The sequence below is a fragment of the Onychomys torridus genome, chromosome 8 (assembly GCF_903995425.1).
Source record: "Onychomys torridus chromosome 8, mOncTor1.1, whole genome shotgun sequence".
NCBI classification, from domain to species: Eukaryota; Metazoa; Chordata; class Mammalia; order Rodentia; family Cricetidae; genus Onychomys; species Onychomys torridus.
In genome coordinates, this window is record NC_050450.1 from 25,761,600 (window position 1) to 25,780,838 (window position 19,239).

The 19,239-nt window shown below is 39.2% G+C and overlaps 1 protein-coding gene across 10 annotated transcripts in view; it reads right to left on the bottom strand.

The window, feature by feature from the left end:
* The window catches only part of Tenm2 (teneurin transmembrane protein 2), a 1,224,381-nt gene that overhangs the window by 927,888 nt on the left and 277,254 nt on the right, over positions 1-19,239 (bottom strand). For all 10 annotated transcript variants that reach the window (XM_036195999.1, XM_036196007.1, XM_036196006.1 and 7 more), the window contains exon 3: positions 5,894-6,194. In XM_036195999.1, coding sequence (XP_036051892.1) covers positions 5,894-6,119 — 226 coding nt within the window. In that variant the 5' untranslated portion in view covers positions 6,120-6,194. The remainder of the gene's footprint in view (positions 1-5,893; positions 6,195-19,239) is intronic.

Below are 19,239 nucleotides of genomic sequence, written 5' to 3' on the forward strand. Positions count from 1 at the left end.
ATAGAAACACTATCCTTTGAAGTGCTATAAGTAATACTGTCTTAAGGAAAGCCCTAGCAAGAAGGGAGAATAAAGCATTGGGACGAAACTCCAAGGACTGAGAGTTCCACAGACAATGAATGAGAAATGGAAAATGAGTGGAAAAAATTACATCTAAAGTTGAATGTGAAGTTGCCAATAGTTAACTGCTCGATGGATAACTGCTGGACCAATGTCTTAAAGACTGAAGTTACTGGAAAATACATACCTATTCCTAGAAGAGTAATGAATACTAACACTGAAAATACGGAAAGGATTAACTCAAAGAGACAAGGTGCGTAAACTGTAAATGGTAAGAAGGTGTTAATTTTCATCACGGATTATACAGATTAAGTTTTTTCTTAATTAAACTCATTCCTGAAATACATATTTATTTATATATCATAAAATTCACACCTCTATAAAACTGTGTCCAAGAACCTTACCACAAGCCATTTTTCCAACCTTTTTATTTGCAATATGTAAACTTGTTTGACTAGTATCTTTCTTCCAGTTTATTGGAATCAATTGACAGTTGTGAGAGGATTTCGTTCATTCTTTTGTAAAAAACGGGACATAATGTGTGAGTTATGTTCATCTTTGGAAGCAAAAGTTATAGTCTACAGAGAGTCAGACTCACTTTGTCAATAAGCTGGAAGAGGAATTCTAGGTTTAAAGATGTCATGGCAGTCAAATGCAGGGAAATGAAAGATTTCTGCAGTCTAAAATATTAGGAATGTCAGAGAATGGATGATTGCTACTTATACTAGTCATAGGAGGATTAAGATAACAGTCGTTATGATATCTCCAGTTGAATTTATGAAAGGTAGCATCCAAGTGCACACCTGAAGGAAGCAATTCCAATATTAATAATTGGTTGAAACTTTCCAAAATGAAAGAAAGTGGCAGTATCTTTTCAGTTTGATGCAGGTCACTCTAGTACTACACACAACATTGTCTATCATAAATTGTATGCATAGGTTCTGCATTCTTTATTCTATTACCACAAGCCTCTTACATGAAGGAATAAGTTAGGAATAAGTAAGGAATGAGTTAGTCAACAAGGATATTGTAAATCATGTAATACTAGAAGGTCGTAGAGGCTTCCTCATAGGGTCCTTCGGACCTTGTAAAACAGCAAGACAACCAAAAAATGGAAATGCTATGTTAGTCTCTCCTACATTGTGAAAAGAAGTGTTACCTAGGGGTAGTAGAATATATTTATGTCAATCTTTTTAAGTTACATTTTAGTCTTACAAATAGTAACCAAACTCTCCAACCTCATTAAAACCTAAAGGTTGTTCCATACAGCTAAATAAAAGTGCTGGGGTTTCCACTTCACAGCAACGATTTTAGGATATTCACAAGAGATATTTGGAGAGATTTGTGGACAAGAATTCTTACAGGTTTCCAATGTATCCAAGGTATCCAAAGTACCTTCACTATCTAATGTCAGCTAAATCAATACAGATAAGTGTCTCTAGCTTGCTAGTGGATCGTAAATTTCTGGTTCATTAACATGAGCTACATTTATGTTATGCCAAATTACACAGAGCAAAATTTATTGCACAAATTATTTTTGAGATATCAGAAGTGAGAATATAGTTTGTAAAATACTCATATAAACTTAGCTTAAAATGTGCATGTGTGTATTTACACATTTCCAATGTACATTAAAGTGTTAGTGACATATATTGCCTCTTTTAGAACTGACTGAGCTAATAAAAGCAAACTTTCCAAAATCCAATTTTCCCTAATTCTTTATTTAACCTTGGCCCAAACAGCTTGAGATACACAGAAGAATTCAATCTTGGCCCCCCTCTCAAGAGACTTGAACTACTAACTAGAAGGGAAGGCTTTTTGAGGAATAGACGACAGGGTGAATCTTCTGGTCCACTGGGCATAGCTTGACACAGAAAGCAGCCAGTTCTGCTTAGGTAACCAATATTGTTCATGTTCTAAACTTACAGCATTCTTGACCACCATTTTGGGTTGAGAGGTTGGGCAATAGGTTATGACTACAAGGAATGGTGGGGAACCTTTGCTGAAGGCTCAGTGTGGTTTCCTTCCTAGCAAGTTTCCTATGGCTCATTTAGTATAAAGGAGGGATCAATGCCAGGAAGTCTAAAAGAGTGGTGCTTATAGAATAGAATTGCATGATAGGGCTACAGACATGAGGGCTGGGGCTCGAGGTAGTAATGACTTCCTATATGATTAAGAAAAATTCCATAGTGCTCATCCATAAAGAGTTGGAAATTGAACATCAACCCTCTTTCCCACCAGATTTTAGAGGTTTAATCATTGGGTTTTGTTTGTTAACTCAAACATAGTTTGTCAAAATGACTCATTATATGTGAAAACTGTCTCCACTTCTTACGTGCCTGACCATGGATAATTCAGTTAATCTTTCCATGACTCAGTTTCCTAATCTATTTAAAAAAAAGAAGAAGAAGAAGAAGAAGGGGGCAGGGGAGAATGAGCAACACCTTACAACATTGTGAGTACTGAGTTTATTCAAGTCAAATGCTTGGATTGGTACTTAACACAATGTACTCGAGGACTGGTAGAATTCTTTTCCTCTTGTTGCTGTTGAACGTTAACAAAAACAATGTATTCATCCTTGTGGAGCACAGAACGCAGACAAGAGGTGTAGTCACATAGATATGCAGAATCAGAAGGAATTCAGGTCTGAGGCAAAGTTCCTAAGCCATGCAGAACAGCTGCATATCACATTGCTCTGCACCCGAAACTTCACAGTCCACAAGAACAGGCTCATGCAAACTGCTAGGGAACTTGGCCGACCTCCATTATTCAAAGTAGAACCTGTTTCCTGAGAGTCAGTGGGGTTCAGTGCAACCAGGTGTCGGACGCTGCTTACTTTTGTCATGTGCATTAACTCCAGAATGACTTGAATGCTATTTAGTGAAGGATTAGTCATTAACTAATTAGTAATTACTCCAGTGGCCACAAGACCTAAGGTCAGCAATTCTCTCTCTTCACACCAGGAGAATGCATCACACCATGGTGGAAGCCAGACAGGTAATTTACATGTCTCTAATTTAGAGGAGAGATAATCTTAGAAGAAGGCAGAGAAGGCATCTGTGTTGGAAACAGAGTACAAGCAATTTGACAGGAGCTTCCAACGCCTCTCCTGGGGACGCCTGGCCCATTTCTCCTGCTGGGATATGGCCTGTTGTCTTGTTTGATCTCTCAGCTGGCCAGCTTGCAGAGCTGGATAAGGTGGGACCTTGGACCCCCACATCACTTTCATTGGATGGCAATTCTTTTCTATGGGAGCATCTGTAGAGCCAACCAAGTGAGTTTGTCAAACTTGCTTGTATGTGAGAAGCATGTTTGTTTTATGATCAGTGTCTTGGGTTTTAAATAAAGAGACTGTAGGAGCTGATCCCACTATGATCCTTGCTAATGTACCTCTAGGCTAATAAGTACGGAGATGATCCTGCACTTTGATTTCATGAATAAGAAAATAAACTGTAAAATGCATGGCATTTAAAAATTATTGTTATTACTGAGTATAAAATTTATTTTAACCCTCTCTGTAGTAGTTCAGTCTCAAGCTGCATGTGCCACTAGCCAGATTGTATCTCCAGTTACTCCCCTCCTTAAATATGCGCTTATTTACTTCCTGCAGAGTTCAATTTTAGAACCCAGCAAAGTAGATCCACTCAGCCTCTGACTACATTTTCATGCATAAATTCATAGATGCCTTCAGAAGGAATTGCACTTACATATGCAAATACTTCCCAATGCCTTTTCATTTCTGCTTTTGGACTGCACAGTTTTTAATTCATGCAAACACATTACGCAAACAAATATGGACTCAATAACAACACAAGGCATGTGTGAATTGTTAATTGCGAAGCCATGAGCTTGATATGGCCAAGCTACTTCCACTATGATCATCAATGGAGGGGCCTGTGATGAAATGGGAAGAATAAAAAAAAAGTATACTGGAAAATAAAATCCCAACACTTGATTTTGTGTGGTGTAAGTATTAATAAGGGAAAAGGTGACAAGCAAATCCTCAGCTCAACAATAACCTGGAAGCTGCAGCTTGGTTCATTATCCAGAAGTCAGGGTATATCTTCCATGGGGTTAAGGAGCAAGAGCGTCTATTTCAGCCTAGAATTACAGGACACAAAAATGACACAAAAGCCACGACAGGAAATGGAAGCTTTCAACCACACTGCACATCTGCTGCACTTTCAAAGATGTGACTTTATTTTAGTAATGCCCTTGGACACGATGGCAGGCATCCTAATTTCTCTGTGTTCGTAATTTCTCTCTGCTCATTAATTAAATGGGGAGTCCTTCCCATTTTCCTTCCACTTCCCACTGTCCGCTACGTGGGGCCAGGTGTGAGCTTAATAAAATAAGCCACATGTTGAAGTTACTCACAGATCAAAGGCATTTAATCCAGAGCAGTCATCAGACAGCTCTGCTTTCTCCTGGATGATCAGTACATGTCATTTTCATGAAGAGGATGCAGGGAAAAATAAGACTAAAGATCAAATAAAAATTGTTTGCTACAAAGGTCTACAATGACAAGAAAAGCAATTTCAACTGTTCATTGATTTCTCAAAAAATATTTTGTTAAATATAACAGGAGCAAGGATCAGATGGGAGTATCTGAACTTAGTCTCAGAACAACATCTGGCCTGTATATTTATCAATCTTGAGCACTCTACTGCTTAATTGCACATATGTACATTTTTCTATAAAATGAAAAAGTAAAATATAAGAATATGAGGAAGCTAAGAAGCCAGGGGTAAATTCTGTGTGTGGTTATCTCTTTATGAATTAAATTCATCCCACCCAGTCTTTGTTGTTGAGGACACAGAAAAAGAAATACAGAACCAGTATTACAAAACAAATGATGCACTAACCCTGAGGACAAGGCCAAGCCCTGTGGCGCTTGCTGGGTGACCCCACCTAGTGTATTCACTTTTAGTTTTGCTGAGCCTGTATGTTACCAGGGCACAGGCACGCTGGCATTCCAGAAGCACAGGCAGAGCAAGGGAGGCTTAGACTCTGACCTCCACACTGCTCAGCCTCAGTTCACATGTCTAGACAACTGACAGTGGAATCCTGCATGGCTACTGGACATGAAGAGAATGCCAACTGTATCTGAGAGAGAAGTCTTCTTAAATCAACCAAGGCGTTGCAGTAAAAGTGAGTCGTGAGTCTTGGTAAGGGCAAAGGAAGAACTGCATGGGTGCAATTGGACTGAAATGTTTATGTTCCCAATTAGACTCTGAAACACGGAAATATAAACAGAACTTAGACTTAGCATCACCGTGTGTGTGTGTGTATGTGTGTGTGTGTGTGTGTGTGTGTGTGTGTGTGTGTGTGTGTGCTTGCGCACGCGCACACGTGGAAGTTCTGAGATGTCTCTTAATACACATACATCATTTTTTCAAAGTGAGTATGTCTGAGAATGCCAGTATGTGGATGGAGAGTCAAATTGCGTTCTTAGAGGTTTAGAGTAAGCTTCAAAGAAGAGGAAGAGTGGGAAATCACCAGATCTGCCCGGCAGAGATTTCTATTGTCTCAAGAATACCTTTTATGAAGCCAAGGACATGCTCCAAATCACACCTTGAGAAACCTATCATGGCAGTTCTCTGAAAGCAACTACCATATTGTTGAGGAATCTTGTGTCCGGGATAACAAAAAGGGGCTTTTCACCCACAGGAATTAGATAGGGCGAAGGTTTGTTTTTACTCAAGCATTAGTTGGATAATTGCTTGCTAACTTGCCTTACTATCAGTCTTTATCAGCTTCAGTCATCACCATTCAACTGAGCAGGCCAGGATTGGGGCTGAAGTCTAATGGGTGGGCCAGAGCTACTACCTACCTTGTCTGGAAAATTCCTCCGATTCCCGGTGCACGAGGTCTGTGACTCGGTTTCCATAGTGCATTCTGCTGTCGTGGTCATAAGCCTTCAGGGTCTCACTGGAGCTGTAGGACTTCTGCGTGGGCACACGGCAGTCTTCACTGTCCAGGGAGGAGCTGGTGTAGCGACATTCCTTGCCACAGCGTCCCCTGGTTAAAGAGCGATGTCGTCGGTCCTTTACATCCATTATTCCAGAGGAAACAGAACTCCAGGACTTTCAGAAAGGGCAGGCTGGAGTTTGGACACCTTTCGCTTTAGCCACCTAGAAGCATAACAGTAACAAAACAAGTAAATAACAAATAACAGACTGTGATTACAAGCAGTGAGGCCTTCCTTCAGTTCTGACTCAAGAGAAAACAAAAATGGGAAACTTGCCAGCGTGCACAACTTCCTTGGGAAAAGCTTTGTCCTTAAACCATCAGTCGATATAGAACTCTAGACAATCAGTTTATTTTCTTACTGTAGAGTTTAATAGCTATGAGGGAAAGAAATAACAAAAAGCCTCATTTCCCGATTGTATGTGCACAAACAAAGAGATAAGCCTGTCACTTGGGTAGGAGGAGATCTAGTTATGAAGTCCATCAAAACCAAACTGACTTTGTTTTAATTCATTACTGGATGTTTGTTTGTTTGTTGGCTTGTTTTGGTTTAGACGGATTACTGAGAAAATAAATATCAAAAGAGGAAGAAAGGAAGGAAGTAGGAAGAAGAGAGGATGATGGGGGATGTAGGAAGGAACAAAAGACAAAGTGAAATACAGGAGAACATTTGAAAATACTAGTGATTTGTTGTGACAACAGATTATTCAACTAACATTAGATTGCTGCAATGGGCCTGGAGAACAATAATACAGGTGTTGATGACATGTAAATTATCGTGTGTGTGTGTGTGTGTGTGTGTGCAATCATACAGTAGACTTTTGGAGATCAGAGACAGCCTTGGGTATTGGTCCTCTGTTGTTTTTCTCTGTTATGGACTCCCAGGCTAGGTGGCCTGTAAGCAGCTGTGTGTTCTCCTGGCTCCACCTCCTAGCTCTCTGAGCCCTAGGAGTTTACAGTGTCCAGGTTTATACAGCTTCTTGGGATTCAAACTCAGGTTCTCATGTTTGCAGTGTTAGACCTTTACCTATGGAGCCTGCTCTTGAGTCCATTCTTGATTCCTTTAGGCAGTCTTCAGTAATCCCCAATCCATGTTCTCTGAGTTAGAAGATATAATCTGAAAACAACTAGCCACTCCTTCCCAGGGACCCATCAACAACATAACGTATTGAGAGATGTGTCTCTCACATAACCACCTGTTCATTAACCTGAATTTACACTGACCCTCCCAGGGCCAGGAGGCCCTTTGAAGAAAGGGAAAAATGCAGACGAATTATGCATGTGATAGAGTAGTGGATGGGAAGGAACTTCTCTACCATATGAACTGGCCCTTGTCCTGGCAGTGTATGCCAAGTATTACTGAGAAAACACTAACCTTCTGCCTAGTGAATAACAACAAAAATACTTGGTCACTCCAAGATCCAAATGGTAGGTTCTTACTGATTTCATTTGCCATGCAAAATAGCATGGACCACAGGGCCAGGGCCTGGGCAGAATGGACAAACACAAATTTTAATTAAACTGGAAAATAAAGCCCAGAGCCAGTGTAATGAATTTTCTCCAGGCTACTGTTGCTCACAGCCTCTTCAATACATTAGGAAATACTTGGGGAAGAGATCTGCAGTTCTCAAGCCCCCTGCTCTTCACTGGCTATTTAGACACTGAAGTAGGACATCTCTGTGTACAAAAGGACTAAACTGTGTGACCAGTAGTGTAGACAGCATGGGGCCAGAGACACCAGAAATGAAGTCATTCTCACTTTCTCTTTTCATATAGAGACCTTTTATCTCCAGGATCCTCCTAAATAAACCCTTCATCCACTTTTTCAAATATTGCCTGGAGTGTAGAAAATTCTGTTTAACAATTGGCAAAGAAAAAGAGTGCACACCTGTTACAAACCCCAGGAACAATTATTCATGTGCCCTAGTTGCTTCGATAATAAACTGTATAGTTTCCTGGAGTCTGGAGTTCCTCAGTCAATAAGTTAAGAAACACCTTTGAGAGTCACTAGTCAAGACCTTAGGACCTTTTTGAAGGACACTGATATTGGCATGGAAAATTGTTTTGCTATAATCAATTCAATTATCATTATATTGATATAATTTCCAGAGGCAAAAAAAAAAACAACCTTTGTCTTTAATTTCAGCATGATTTTGGAATTCATGCATAGTCTAGTTGAGTGTGTAGTCATTGAGGTTTAGCAGATGCCAATCTAACCCTGACCACGCACTAGCCTGCATTCTTGTTTAATACCTGTCTAACCCTTATAACTTGGCTCCTCAATTAGTCAAAATGGAAAATAACAACACCTACTTCACAGGGCATTCATTAAAATTAAAACAGTATTGTAGCAAATTTCCTAGTGTGGCACCTAGAATGTGAACAGGGCTTGATAAAAGTGCATACTTCATTCTTCTAACTACTAAAATACTCCATTTGGGTATGTAGTCAGAGTCTTGCATAAGGCTGTATGGGGAGATAGTAGATAATGTCCAGAAGCCACTATTCTCCTACAGGCCAGAGCTTAAACTAGCTGATCAAAGAATATCTTCAGACTGTTGAAGAAAAACAAGACAGTGTCACTAATACTACAGAGTCACAGGTGGTTTTGAAGATTGAAGGTTTTCATTCAGTTTCATAATTTGCTTCTGTTTTGCTTCACCGCAAGATTTATTCATTTTAATATCATCAACGTAGCATAGCTTAAAATTCCCATATTTATCTGTTCCACTTTGCATTGTGTCAAAAGGTTCTCTCTTGATTTTGTTCTGTGTTGTGTATTTTTACAATCTTTTATTTTATTATTGTATTTTATTTGATAAAAGCATGCCCACAGTGGGAGCCTAAATGTTTATTATCTGTTAGTAAATATAGGGTCATTGGGTTTGGACATCTCTATACTGCCTTAGCCATCCAGTGTTCTTTCCCTAACACGCCTTTTTCCTCAGCTCAGTATTATTAAGCTGAGTTTGTCAGCAGTGGCCCCTCTAAATAAGTGTTAGAAATTTACATACAATGACACAAAATTAGACACATTTTATGGAAACCTAACGTCTTCAGGAACTAGGCAGCATGTGAACACAACCAGTAAATGAACAGTTTTGCATCTGGTTGTAAATTTAAAAATTGTCAATGTGAAAAACAACAAAACAAGAGAATTTATATGAAAATCTCCCTTTCCTACGCATCTGATATGTATGGCACAAAGGATATAATGAAGTTCATTTCTCAAAGGGAATGTGGTCCTCCACTTGCACAGTACAGGAAGCTTCGCCTCTGACTCCATTACAGGGAGAGGTCTAGTGAGAAGTGAAGTGTTCAACCATCTGACAGGGACAATGACCCCTTCTGTCCTTAGCAGCATAACTAGATATCATGCATGAAGCAGTACCAAGACCATTCTATCACCAATACCCAGAGAAAATCAGTGCAGCTCTATAACCTCCAATCCTATACTACACCCACAACAAGTACCTTAGAAGAACTCCTGTCTGTTTAGAAGGTAACTTAGCCTGAATAAGGGAGAGTCTCTCTTCCCTCAACAGAGCAGTGTTATAAGAAATCAGCAAAAATAGAAGGTTTGAATAAGAAACTTGACACCACAACATGATAGAAAAAAGTCTCTGTTGGTATAAAAACAAAATCACTTGTTATTAACAAAAAAAGAAGGAACGTGTTAGATGAAAAATAGAACAGGCAGCCAGGCAGTGGTGACGCACATCTTTAATCCCAGCACTCGGGAGGCAGAAACAGGCAGATTTCTGTGAGTTCAAGGATAGCCTGGTCTACAAGTTCCAAGACAGGGTCAAAAACTACACAGAGAAACCTTGTTGCAAAAAAAAATTAAAAAGGGCACTCAACAACCAGAGAAACAGAAATTCTCAACAAGTATAAAATACAAAGAAGATCCCTCCTATTAAAAATACACACACATGCACACACACACACACACACACACACACACACACACACACCACGAAATATGGTCTCCACAGCAAAATGGAAGAAGAGAAGAAAGAATGGAACAATATATATATTTCCCAGAAAATTTTTCAATTATATATATAAAACATAAGAAAAACATATATATCTATCCACATTGATAGAAATTATTAAGGTGAATGTTCTCAAAGCTGAATGGATCCCAAACCACATACATTCAAATGCACCCATATGCAGATACATCATACATACCATAGTAAAATTTCTGAGAAATGGAAGATAAAGAAAAGGCTCCAGCAAATACTGAGGAAAAAGAAAAAGAAGATGTAGCTGCAAGGAAAATCTTAAGTGAAGGTAGAATGCTCACTGGAACCATGGTGACTGGGGAATATACCACAATATATTTCAGGGCATAAAGGAGAAGTTCATCTCCTCACACTATATCCAGTTAAAACACTGATTTAAAAGAAGGAAAAGTCAAGATAATTTCTTGAAGTAAAGTATGGTAGCCCATCACTAGCAGACCAGTTTTCAAAGAGTGGCTAAACTGTTCTATAAACTCAAAAGAATCCATAAAAGGGAGGATCTGACAAATCAGAAAGGATGAGGGAACACAAGAAGCAAACATGTGGAAAATGAAATACATACACTTCCCTTGAGGTTACAAAATTATTTTCAATGGTGAAAAAATATATTACTCTCTGATATGATTCTAAATCTGTGTCAAGGTCATATTTAAGAAATTATTCTAAAATGTGTAAAGTAAAGGGATGTCAAAACATCTAACCTTACAGGGTGGTGGTGGCGAATACGTTTAATCCCAGCACTCGGGAGGCAGAGCCAGGCAGATCTCTATGAGTTCAAGGCCAGCCTGGTCTACAGCGTGAGATCCAGGACAGGCACCAAAACTACACAGAGAAACCCTGTCTCAAAAACAAACAAACAAACAAACAAAAACAAGCTAAACTTTCCATATCTCACTGGATAATAAGATATGGATGAAGTAGACTGTGAGAACACACACACACACACACACACACACACACACACACACACACACAAAACAGCTATACAATCTATCCACAGAGATGAACTCAAAATCTAAAGATAAGTCAAAATGGAATCATCAAAATTTACAGTAGCTCACAAAAAAGGAGAAAACAAAGAACATAGACAGTGGGATAACTAATAGAATATGAAAAGTGCCCGACTCAAGCCCTAACAAAGTGATAATTATAGTAAATATAAATTGTATTAATATATCAATTACAAGATAGAAAATAGATGAGCAAATTTTAAAAGTGACCCAAATCTATGCTGCCAATAAGTCATTATAACTGTGACAGTGTGGGTATATTGAAAGCAAAGAAAAATATATCATGCAAATATTAAAATCTAACAAAAATGACTATATTTATATTGCATAAAATGGCCTTAATAGGTAAAGAGAATTACCAGAGTCACAGAAGGGCATTATATATGATCATACAAGGATCAATTTTCACAAACATATGACAATTCTAAGTAAGTTTGTATTCAAAAGACAGAGCAAAATACATGGAAAAAAGAGAAAGGAGAAAGAAAAAGAAAGAGAAGAAAGGGAAGACAACAAAGTCGCAATTGTTATTGGAAGATTCATTCTCTGAGTCCTCCAAATGGATAAACCATTCATATAAAAACCATCAAGGATAAAATAGAAGACCATCAAACAGCAGAGTCTAAGCAATAACAGAGGATTATGCATTCTTCAGGAGTGACATCAAGATAGCATTTACCCTGGACCATAAATGAAGTTTCAAAAAGAAAAGAAAACCTACACCCCACACATTATAGTCTCTGAAGTCAGAGAAGTCAAACTGAAGAAAAACAGAGAGGTAAGACTCTCTCTTGACAACTGAACAGTTGTCTAAATAATCCACGGGCTGAAGAAGTCTCAAGATAAGCCAGCACAAACATTAAAGTTAATGAAAACGAAATAGCACATCAAAATCTGTGTCCAGTCACAGCGCAGATGAGAGCGACATGAAAGATCTACATCTATACGCTGGAGAATAGGGAAAACCTCCAGTTTGGGAATCTTAGCTTCAGTGTCCAGAACTAGGAAAGAGAACCAGACAAAGATTCTCAAAGGAACAAAAGGAAATACCAAAGAGTGAAAAAAAAAAGTTAATAAATTTGAAAATAAGAAAAACACAAGAGAAAAGCCATAATGCTGATTTTTTTTAAACGATTGATAAAAGTGACAAACCATTAGTCAGCCTGATAACTTCAAGATGATACAAGCGACCAATAGGTGCTGCTACAGGGCCTGTTTATGCATAGGACAAGACAATTAGAGTATTTCAAACATCACAATCGGATGTGCACTCTGAGAACCAAGAGGAAAAGGACCGATTCTTCAAAACACTCAAAGTATACCCTTTCACCCACTCTGAATTATGCCACTTGAACAACCTGATTGTTAAATACTTTCAATTATGTCATTCACACTAAAATTAAACAGGTGGTGGTGGTTTCACTTGAAGGTTCTACTGAATATTGAAGGAACAATTAGAATAAATTGATAGGATCTCTCCTAAAAAACTGATGACAGGGAAGAACTTTCCAGTTCACCTTATAAAGCTGATTACCCTCATGCCCACACTAGACAAAGGCAGAGGAAGGGGTGAAGGGAAAGAAGGAAGGGAGGGAGGAAAAGATGGAAAAAGGGGGAAAGAGGGAGGCGGGGAGGGAGAGAAGGAAGGGAGATGGGGAGGAGGGGTGGAAAGGGAGGGAAAGAGAAGGAGGTAGGTTCGGAAATGAAAAATCAAGTCACAAGGAGGAAAGGAAGGAAGAGGTAAAAGAAAACCAAAGGTCATTATCACCCAGAAATACATATATAATAATCCTTGCATTAGCAAAGAGAATTCAGTAATTTGTAAAACTGTTGCACACTATAACAAATGGGCTTATTCTGGGGATAGGAACTGGATCTTCAGCTAAAGACTAGAGAAGATAATCTGTCATGGTATTAAGCTAAAGAGCTGTAATCATGTGACACTAGAAATCAATGAGAAAAACGCCTGGCAGACGTCCACATCCACCTGGAACACACTCACCCTCCAAAGTAACAAAGGAGGGGCATGTAGTGGGTAGCCATTCCAGCCTTGGCCTGGAAGTTCCAACCCCCATTGAGGCTTTGGTAAAGGTCATGCCTAAAAGGCGGGGCTGAGAGGACACTGAAGACCCAGGATTTTGATGCCAGGGATCTTTATGGTGCCTGGACCCTAGACACTGGAGGTAGATGGAGCAGAGTTCTCCAGAGAACACCGCCACCGGACTGCGCCATACCTTTGCGAGACCCTACAACCTACCTATCCCTTCATTTGTAAGTTACCCCACAAAATAAACCTCCCTTTTAACTACATGGAGTGTAGTAATTTCACCAGTAGGGGATTTCTTCAACTTAAGCAACAACAACACCCTTATACCTGTGGCTGACATGACACTTAGAGGTGACGTGGTCTATTGTTTCAAAGACCAAAGTCATGGCATGTGAAACTGCTCTCCTCAGTCCTATTCAGCACCGTGCTAGATCTTAGAGCATGCAGGTCAGAGAAACAAAACATCACATTGTAACTCTGGCCCTGTTAGCAAATGACATAACACCTGTGGGGAAAGTTCATGGGATCTATAATAAAATCCTACAACTTGGGTGAGTGAGTGTGCCAAGGTCACAAGAATCAAACTAAACATGCAGAAAATTCTTGCATTTCAATACTCTAGCAATGAACACACAGATCCCAGGAATCAAGACACAATGCTCCTTACAATCACTCAGAGTGCAATAATTAGAAGTAAATGTAATAAGGCAGACACAGAAATCACTTTGTGAAACTGTAGAGAACAGGGTAAAAGAAACTAAATGTCTAAGCAAATAGTAATGTGTAACAGGTTATGGGTTGGAAGATTCAGCCAAATACAATAACAGTTCTCCTCAAGTTAATACATAGATTGATTGAAACTCACATGAATTCCCAGAGGAAACAGGTTCATACATAGACAATGTTATAGCAAAGTTGTGTTGATAGGCAAAGGAACTAGAATAGTTAATTTTTTAAAATAGAAGAATGTGAGAAATCTCTGTATACCCAATTTAAACCTTAGGGATCTATAGGATTCCTATACTTGGGACTTGGCAGAGGGACAGAGACATATATTTACAGACTAGAACCCAGAACTCAGATTCACATCCATATGCTCATTGGCTCTTTAAGAAATGTACCAAAGTCATTCAGTGAAGAAAGCTCTGGCGGTAACAAAGGGTAGGTGGGTAGATACCCATGAGCAGGGAAACTCAATTCTGTTTCTCTTTATAAAAGAACAACTGAATCTGGACTAACAATATAAAAAATAAAATATAGGTGCTTCAGAAAAAAATTAGAAAACATGATAGTAGTTTTAAGAAAATAGGGTATTTGCTGATCTGATTACTGGGGTAAGCTGTGGAGCCTGCATGGGACTGGACTAGGCCCTCTGCATAGTCAGACGGTTGTGTAGTTTGATCTGCTTAAGGGGTTTCCTGACAGTAGGATCAGAATCCATCCTTGGTGCATGAGCAGGCCTTTTGGAGCCCACTACCTATGATTGGACACCTCACACAGCCTTGAGTCAGGGGAAGAGCTTGGACCTGCCTCTATTAAATGTACCTCCCCATGGGAGGTCTTACCTTCTTGTAGGAGGGAATGGGAGTGTGGGTTGGGAGTGGGAGGATGGAGGGGCAGGATGAGGGAAGAGGGGGATCTTTGGTATGTAAAATGAATAAAAAAAATTTCTGAATTAAAAAAAGAAAAGAAGTTAAAAAGTCTTGAGACTTTATATCAAATATAGAATTTTAAAAGGAAAAGTGAATGTAGTTGAATTTCTTTCCAATTAACTTTTTTTTCCTCTATGAGGAACATGTTAAGAGCATGTAAAGGAAATGTGTAGGGGACTTGACAGACAGCACAACAGCTAAGAGTGCTTTCAGAAGATCCGAGTTCAGTAAGCATCATCCAAGTCTAGCAGCTCACAGCTGGCTGTTACTTGTGTTCAGGGCAATCTATCATCCTTTCCCTGCTTCTAAAGGCACTTGTACTCATGCGTGTGCAAACACACACACACACACACACACACACACACACACACACACACACACACGCCAGGAGACTGGAGAAGTGGCTCAGTGGTTTAGAAAGATACTTTCTGCTCTTCCTAAGGACCAGAGTTCAGTTCCTAGCACCCATATAAAGTAGCTTACAACCAACTGTAACTCCAGCTTCAGAGAACCAGATACTTTCTGGCCTCCTTGGGTGCCTTCATGTAAGTACATATATTTACTCACAGATATACACATAATTAAAAGTAAAATAAGTCTATGAAATGAAATAAATCTGTTGTAAAGAGACAACCTATAGAGTGAGAGAATGTGTGCAACCCAAATATTATATGTATTTTTAAGTTATACAAAATATATTGTAGATATTATATGTATACATATATATTCAACTGTGAAAACAAACTTCGATCATCCAATTGGACAGCTGGCTAAAGATGTTGGGTAGGACATATAATTGCAAAGACATACATGAAAATATGCTCTTATCAGCCCCAAGAGAAAAGCAAATTCATACCACAGTGAGATATTGCTACAGACCTATCAGAATGATTACAATAAATACTGGGAGGGTATGGGAAGCAGGGTCTCCCATACATGTGTCAGATGTTAAATACTACACCCACTCTTAGTCAGTTTAGCAACAGCTGAACACTAACAAACACACTAAACATGTAACTACTATGCAGCCCTGCAGTTTCTCTGCTGGGCATTTATTTAAAAGAAAGGAAAAATGTATGCTCAAACAGAAACTTCAACAAGGATATTTGTAGAAAAATGTTCATTTATAATAGCCATAACCAGACACGACCCAGATGTTCCTCCATGGGAGACTGGTTGAACACATTATGGTTAACCTGAAGCCTGTAAATCCTGTTCAGCAATGAAAAGGAATGTGCTATACATACATACAACAACCAAGAAGAGAATGTATGTCAACTGCATGGCTCCATTTATAAACATATCTGAAATGGTAGGAAGAGATTGCAGTAAGTGCCTTTCAGGGCCAGGCAGGGTATCAGGGAATGAAGGATGTCTGACATGAGGCTGTGGGAAGAGTGCAGTAGCAAGACAAATGTGGATCTTGACTATACCAACATGTTATCCTTGTTGTGATCTTAGCACTATAGTCTGCAAAATGCTGCTTTTGGTTGGAACCTGCCACAGGCTCCATCATCCTGGGTTGTGTCTAACTAAACTTGACTGTGCTGTTACAGAGGAAAAAAAATAAGTTTATTCAAGAAAAAAAAGTAGCATATCTGAGCTCAAAAATTCACTTTGAAATAAGGGCTTCTTAAGGAAACTCACTCACATTGATGATAGCAACTGATATTGCTAACTGATACACTCTGTGTCCTAAAGTTATTATTATGATCATTGTATCATGCCTTTTGATTTATAGCTAGTCTGATTCATTTATTTGAACTAGTTGGTTGGTCTGTAGACTCTTGGTATTTGTAACTTTGGCATGCAGGAAAAAATGAAGCTGTTATGGACACTGAGAAGGAATCATGAAGAGTTACAATGTAAGAAACATCATCTGCCAACACACTTTCTAAGGTAATTCTAAAAATAAGAGGATTTAATCTACTCCCAGTTTAGTCACATAGCAGCCTTTCATAAGGCATATTTATTGTCTACTATGGGAAAGCATTCTTAGCCCAATGTCCTTGAGAGTTGAGGTCACCAGTCCATGTGGCGAGATGTGTTCAGAGCTTGCTTCTGAAAAGTAATTAAAATTGCCTTGAAGCACTCAGAAAGATGGTAACCAAAATTATAAATCTTTTCCCCAAGCTTCCACCTTTCTCACCACTGACAAATGGCAGTCACTGGTTGCTGCTGCCTCTGCCAGCTCATTACTGCTATGCTGGGGCTTGATTCTGTTACATTTCACATTTCCTCCCTTGAACAGTGCTCACACTGCTTTTTTCATCAGATGCCTAAGTGGGTTCCATCACTTTAGCAGAACAGACTACAGAGACCTTGCCTGCGAGCCTTTGTCTAATTAACTAATCCTGTGAGCTGTAACACTGTTCACCATTAACTTTGTGGAATAGCCTACTACTTAAGGGGGTTGACTTGTTAATCACTGACAGCCAGTTCCACATGTGAACATGTGTTTGTCGGGGTGTCAGTAAGTGTGTTTGAGGATGAAAGTGAATGTGGCAAGAACACTGCATAGGTTGATGTCACGTGTTCTTTTTGTCAAAGTGACATAATAATACTGATTGCTTAAACTTGCATCAGTCACTCTGTTACACCTCTTTGGCTATGGCTGGCTATTGTTTCAACATGCTTGAGTGATTTCTGTCTTGTAGCTGACATTAGACCTTTGGGGAGTATGCTAAGGAGAGATAACCACTGCCATATTTCAACTTGACTTAGGAGTCTATTTATTCTGAATCCTGGGGTTGGAGGGGCTCTTTCTTCTCCTTTTCAAACTCATGACAAAGCATTGACCAAGTTTATCTAGTGGGTATTTGGAATTAGTACACACAAATCAAACTTCTTGTTTCCTAATTTAAGCTGGTGTCATATCTATCTTAGAATTTCAATTAAAAAGTTCCATTAGATGATCATATTTAGAGAACGTATTATATATATATACCATATGTATATACTTATACATATATACCATATGTATTAGTAGCTCAATCAGGAACTTCATGTAAAAAATGTATTCTTTCTGATCACATGTTGAAGGAATGTCATCTTGTTTCTTAAATATAGCAGGCAGTTTTACTTAAACAATAAAAAAATAATGTCCTCTCTTTATCCTTTAGGCCCCTACAATTTTGTCTATCCTAAGACAACCTAAAAATTGCACTCTCAGAGTCCTTTATATTGGATTTGAACTCCCTCATGTAAGTGGCTTATTAAAAGATCATGAAAATACCAGTTGAAAGCTAAGATAGAACCCAGACATAAGAGAGAGTAAATCTGAAGTAGATGATAGACTTGAGAGTCTTGCTTTGCCTCCTTCCATCCCCAAGTAGGGGTATGATGGATCGAGCATGAAAACTAGCTCTCTGATATTTCTAGTACCTTCTCTTAGAATCATGTAAGATCAATTCCAAACAAAGATACACTCCAAAATATTTAGAGACAGAATATCCTGTGACCTCTGAGTGGACCTAAGAAAATCTGCTTTATAATCTACAAAAGTGGAAGATAGTGGCTGGGTAATTTAATGCACCAGTAAATAAGAGGTCAAAGACAATTTGCTTCCTGTTCCCCTGTGCCATTATATTGATATGTCTGGGGATAAAAAGCCAACTCTGGTTAATGTCTAGAGCAAGAAAGGATAAGCAAATTCACAATTGTGTTTTGCTCTCTGGCTTCAGAGCATCATGGACTGCTGTTTAGAATCTGTTCGGGTCCCTGGAGCCATGTGCACAGGAAATGGTGAGCACATTGTCAGAATCTGCTTGCTGTCTGAGGGTTTTATGAATTGTTAAAAGCAAAGACGCCTCTCCATGCTTGCAGTCCTAACCAAAAGCATCCACACAATTACATCCTCCATCCCACGTATCGGAGACTTTCCGTGAGAGTATAGATGTACGTATTTATGTATATTCTAATATGAATCGTAATAAAAAAAATAAAGGTCTACACTAGACTAGGATTTTATCAAATCTCATGCTTTGTTTTCCCTTTCTCAAGCCCAAACTGTTTGATATTAAGTAAATCAGGGTGCTTAAACCTCTGTAAAAATTTCAATATGAAATGTGGTAGTTTACTGAACTCTTGGCCTCCTTGGCTTCACCCCTAACCCCTAAACACACACACACACGCACACACACACACACACACACACACACACACACACACACACACACACACACACAGGCCTGTCTGTTCTACTCCCATTTTCCTATGTGCCTCCTGAGAGGGGAGTTGAACAGATGGTTGTACCTTAGGCACTGGCTAAGTTACCGTAACTGGAAGAAGACAGGCCTCCCAACTCCTCCTGCCGTGCAGAGCTCAGTGAGGCAGTAGAGCAAGCCATGAGCCTGCAGCCTCCAAAGCTAATGAAGGGAGGAACTGAACACCCTCTGCCCATCTTGTCAAGCATGCCCCTGTCTGTACACAAGACTGAGAGCAGCAGTAGATAATGAGTGAGCAGAGAGCTT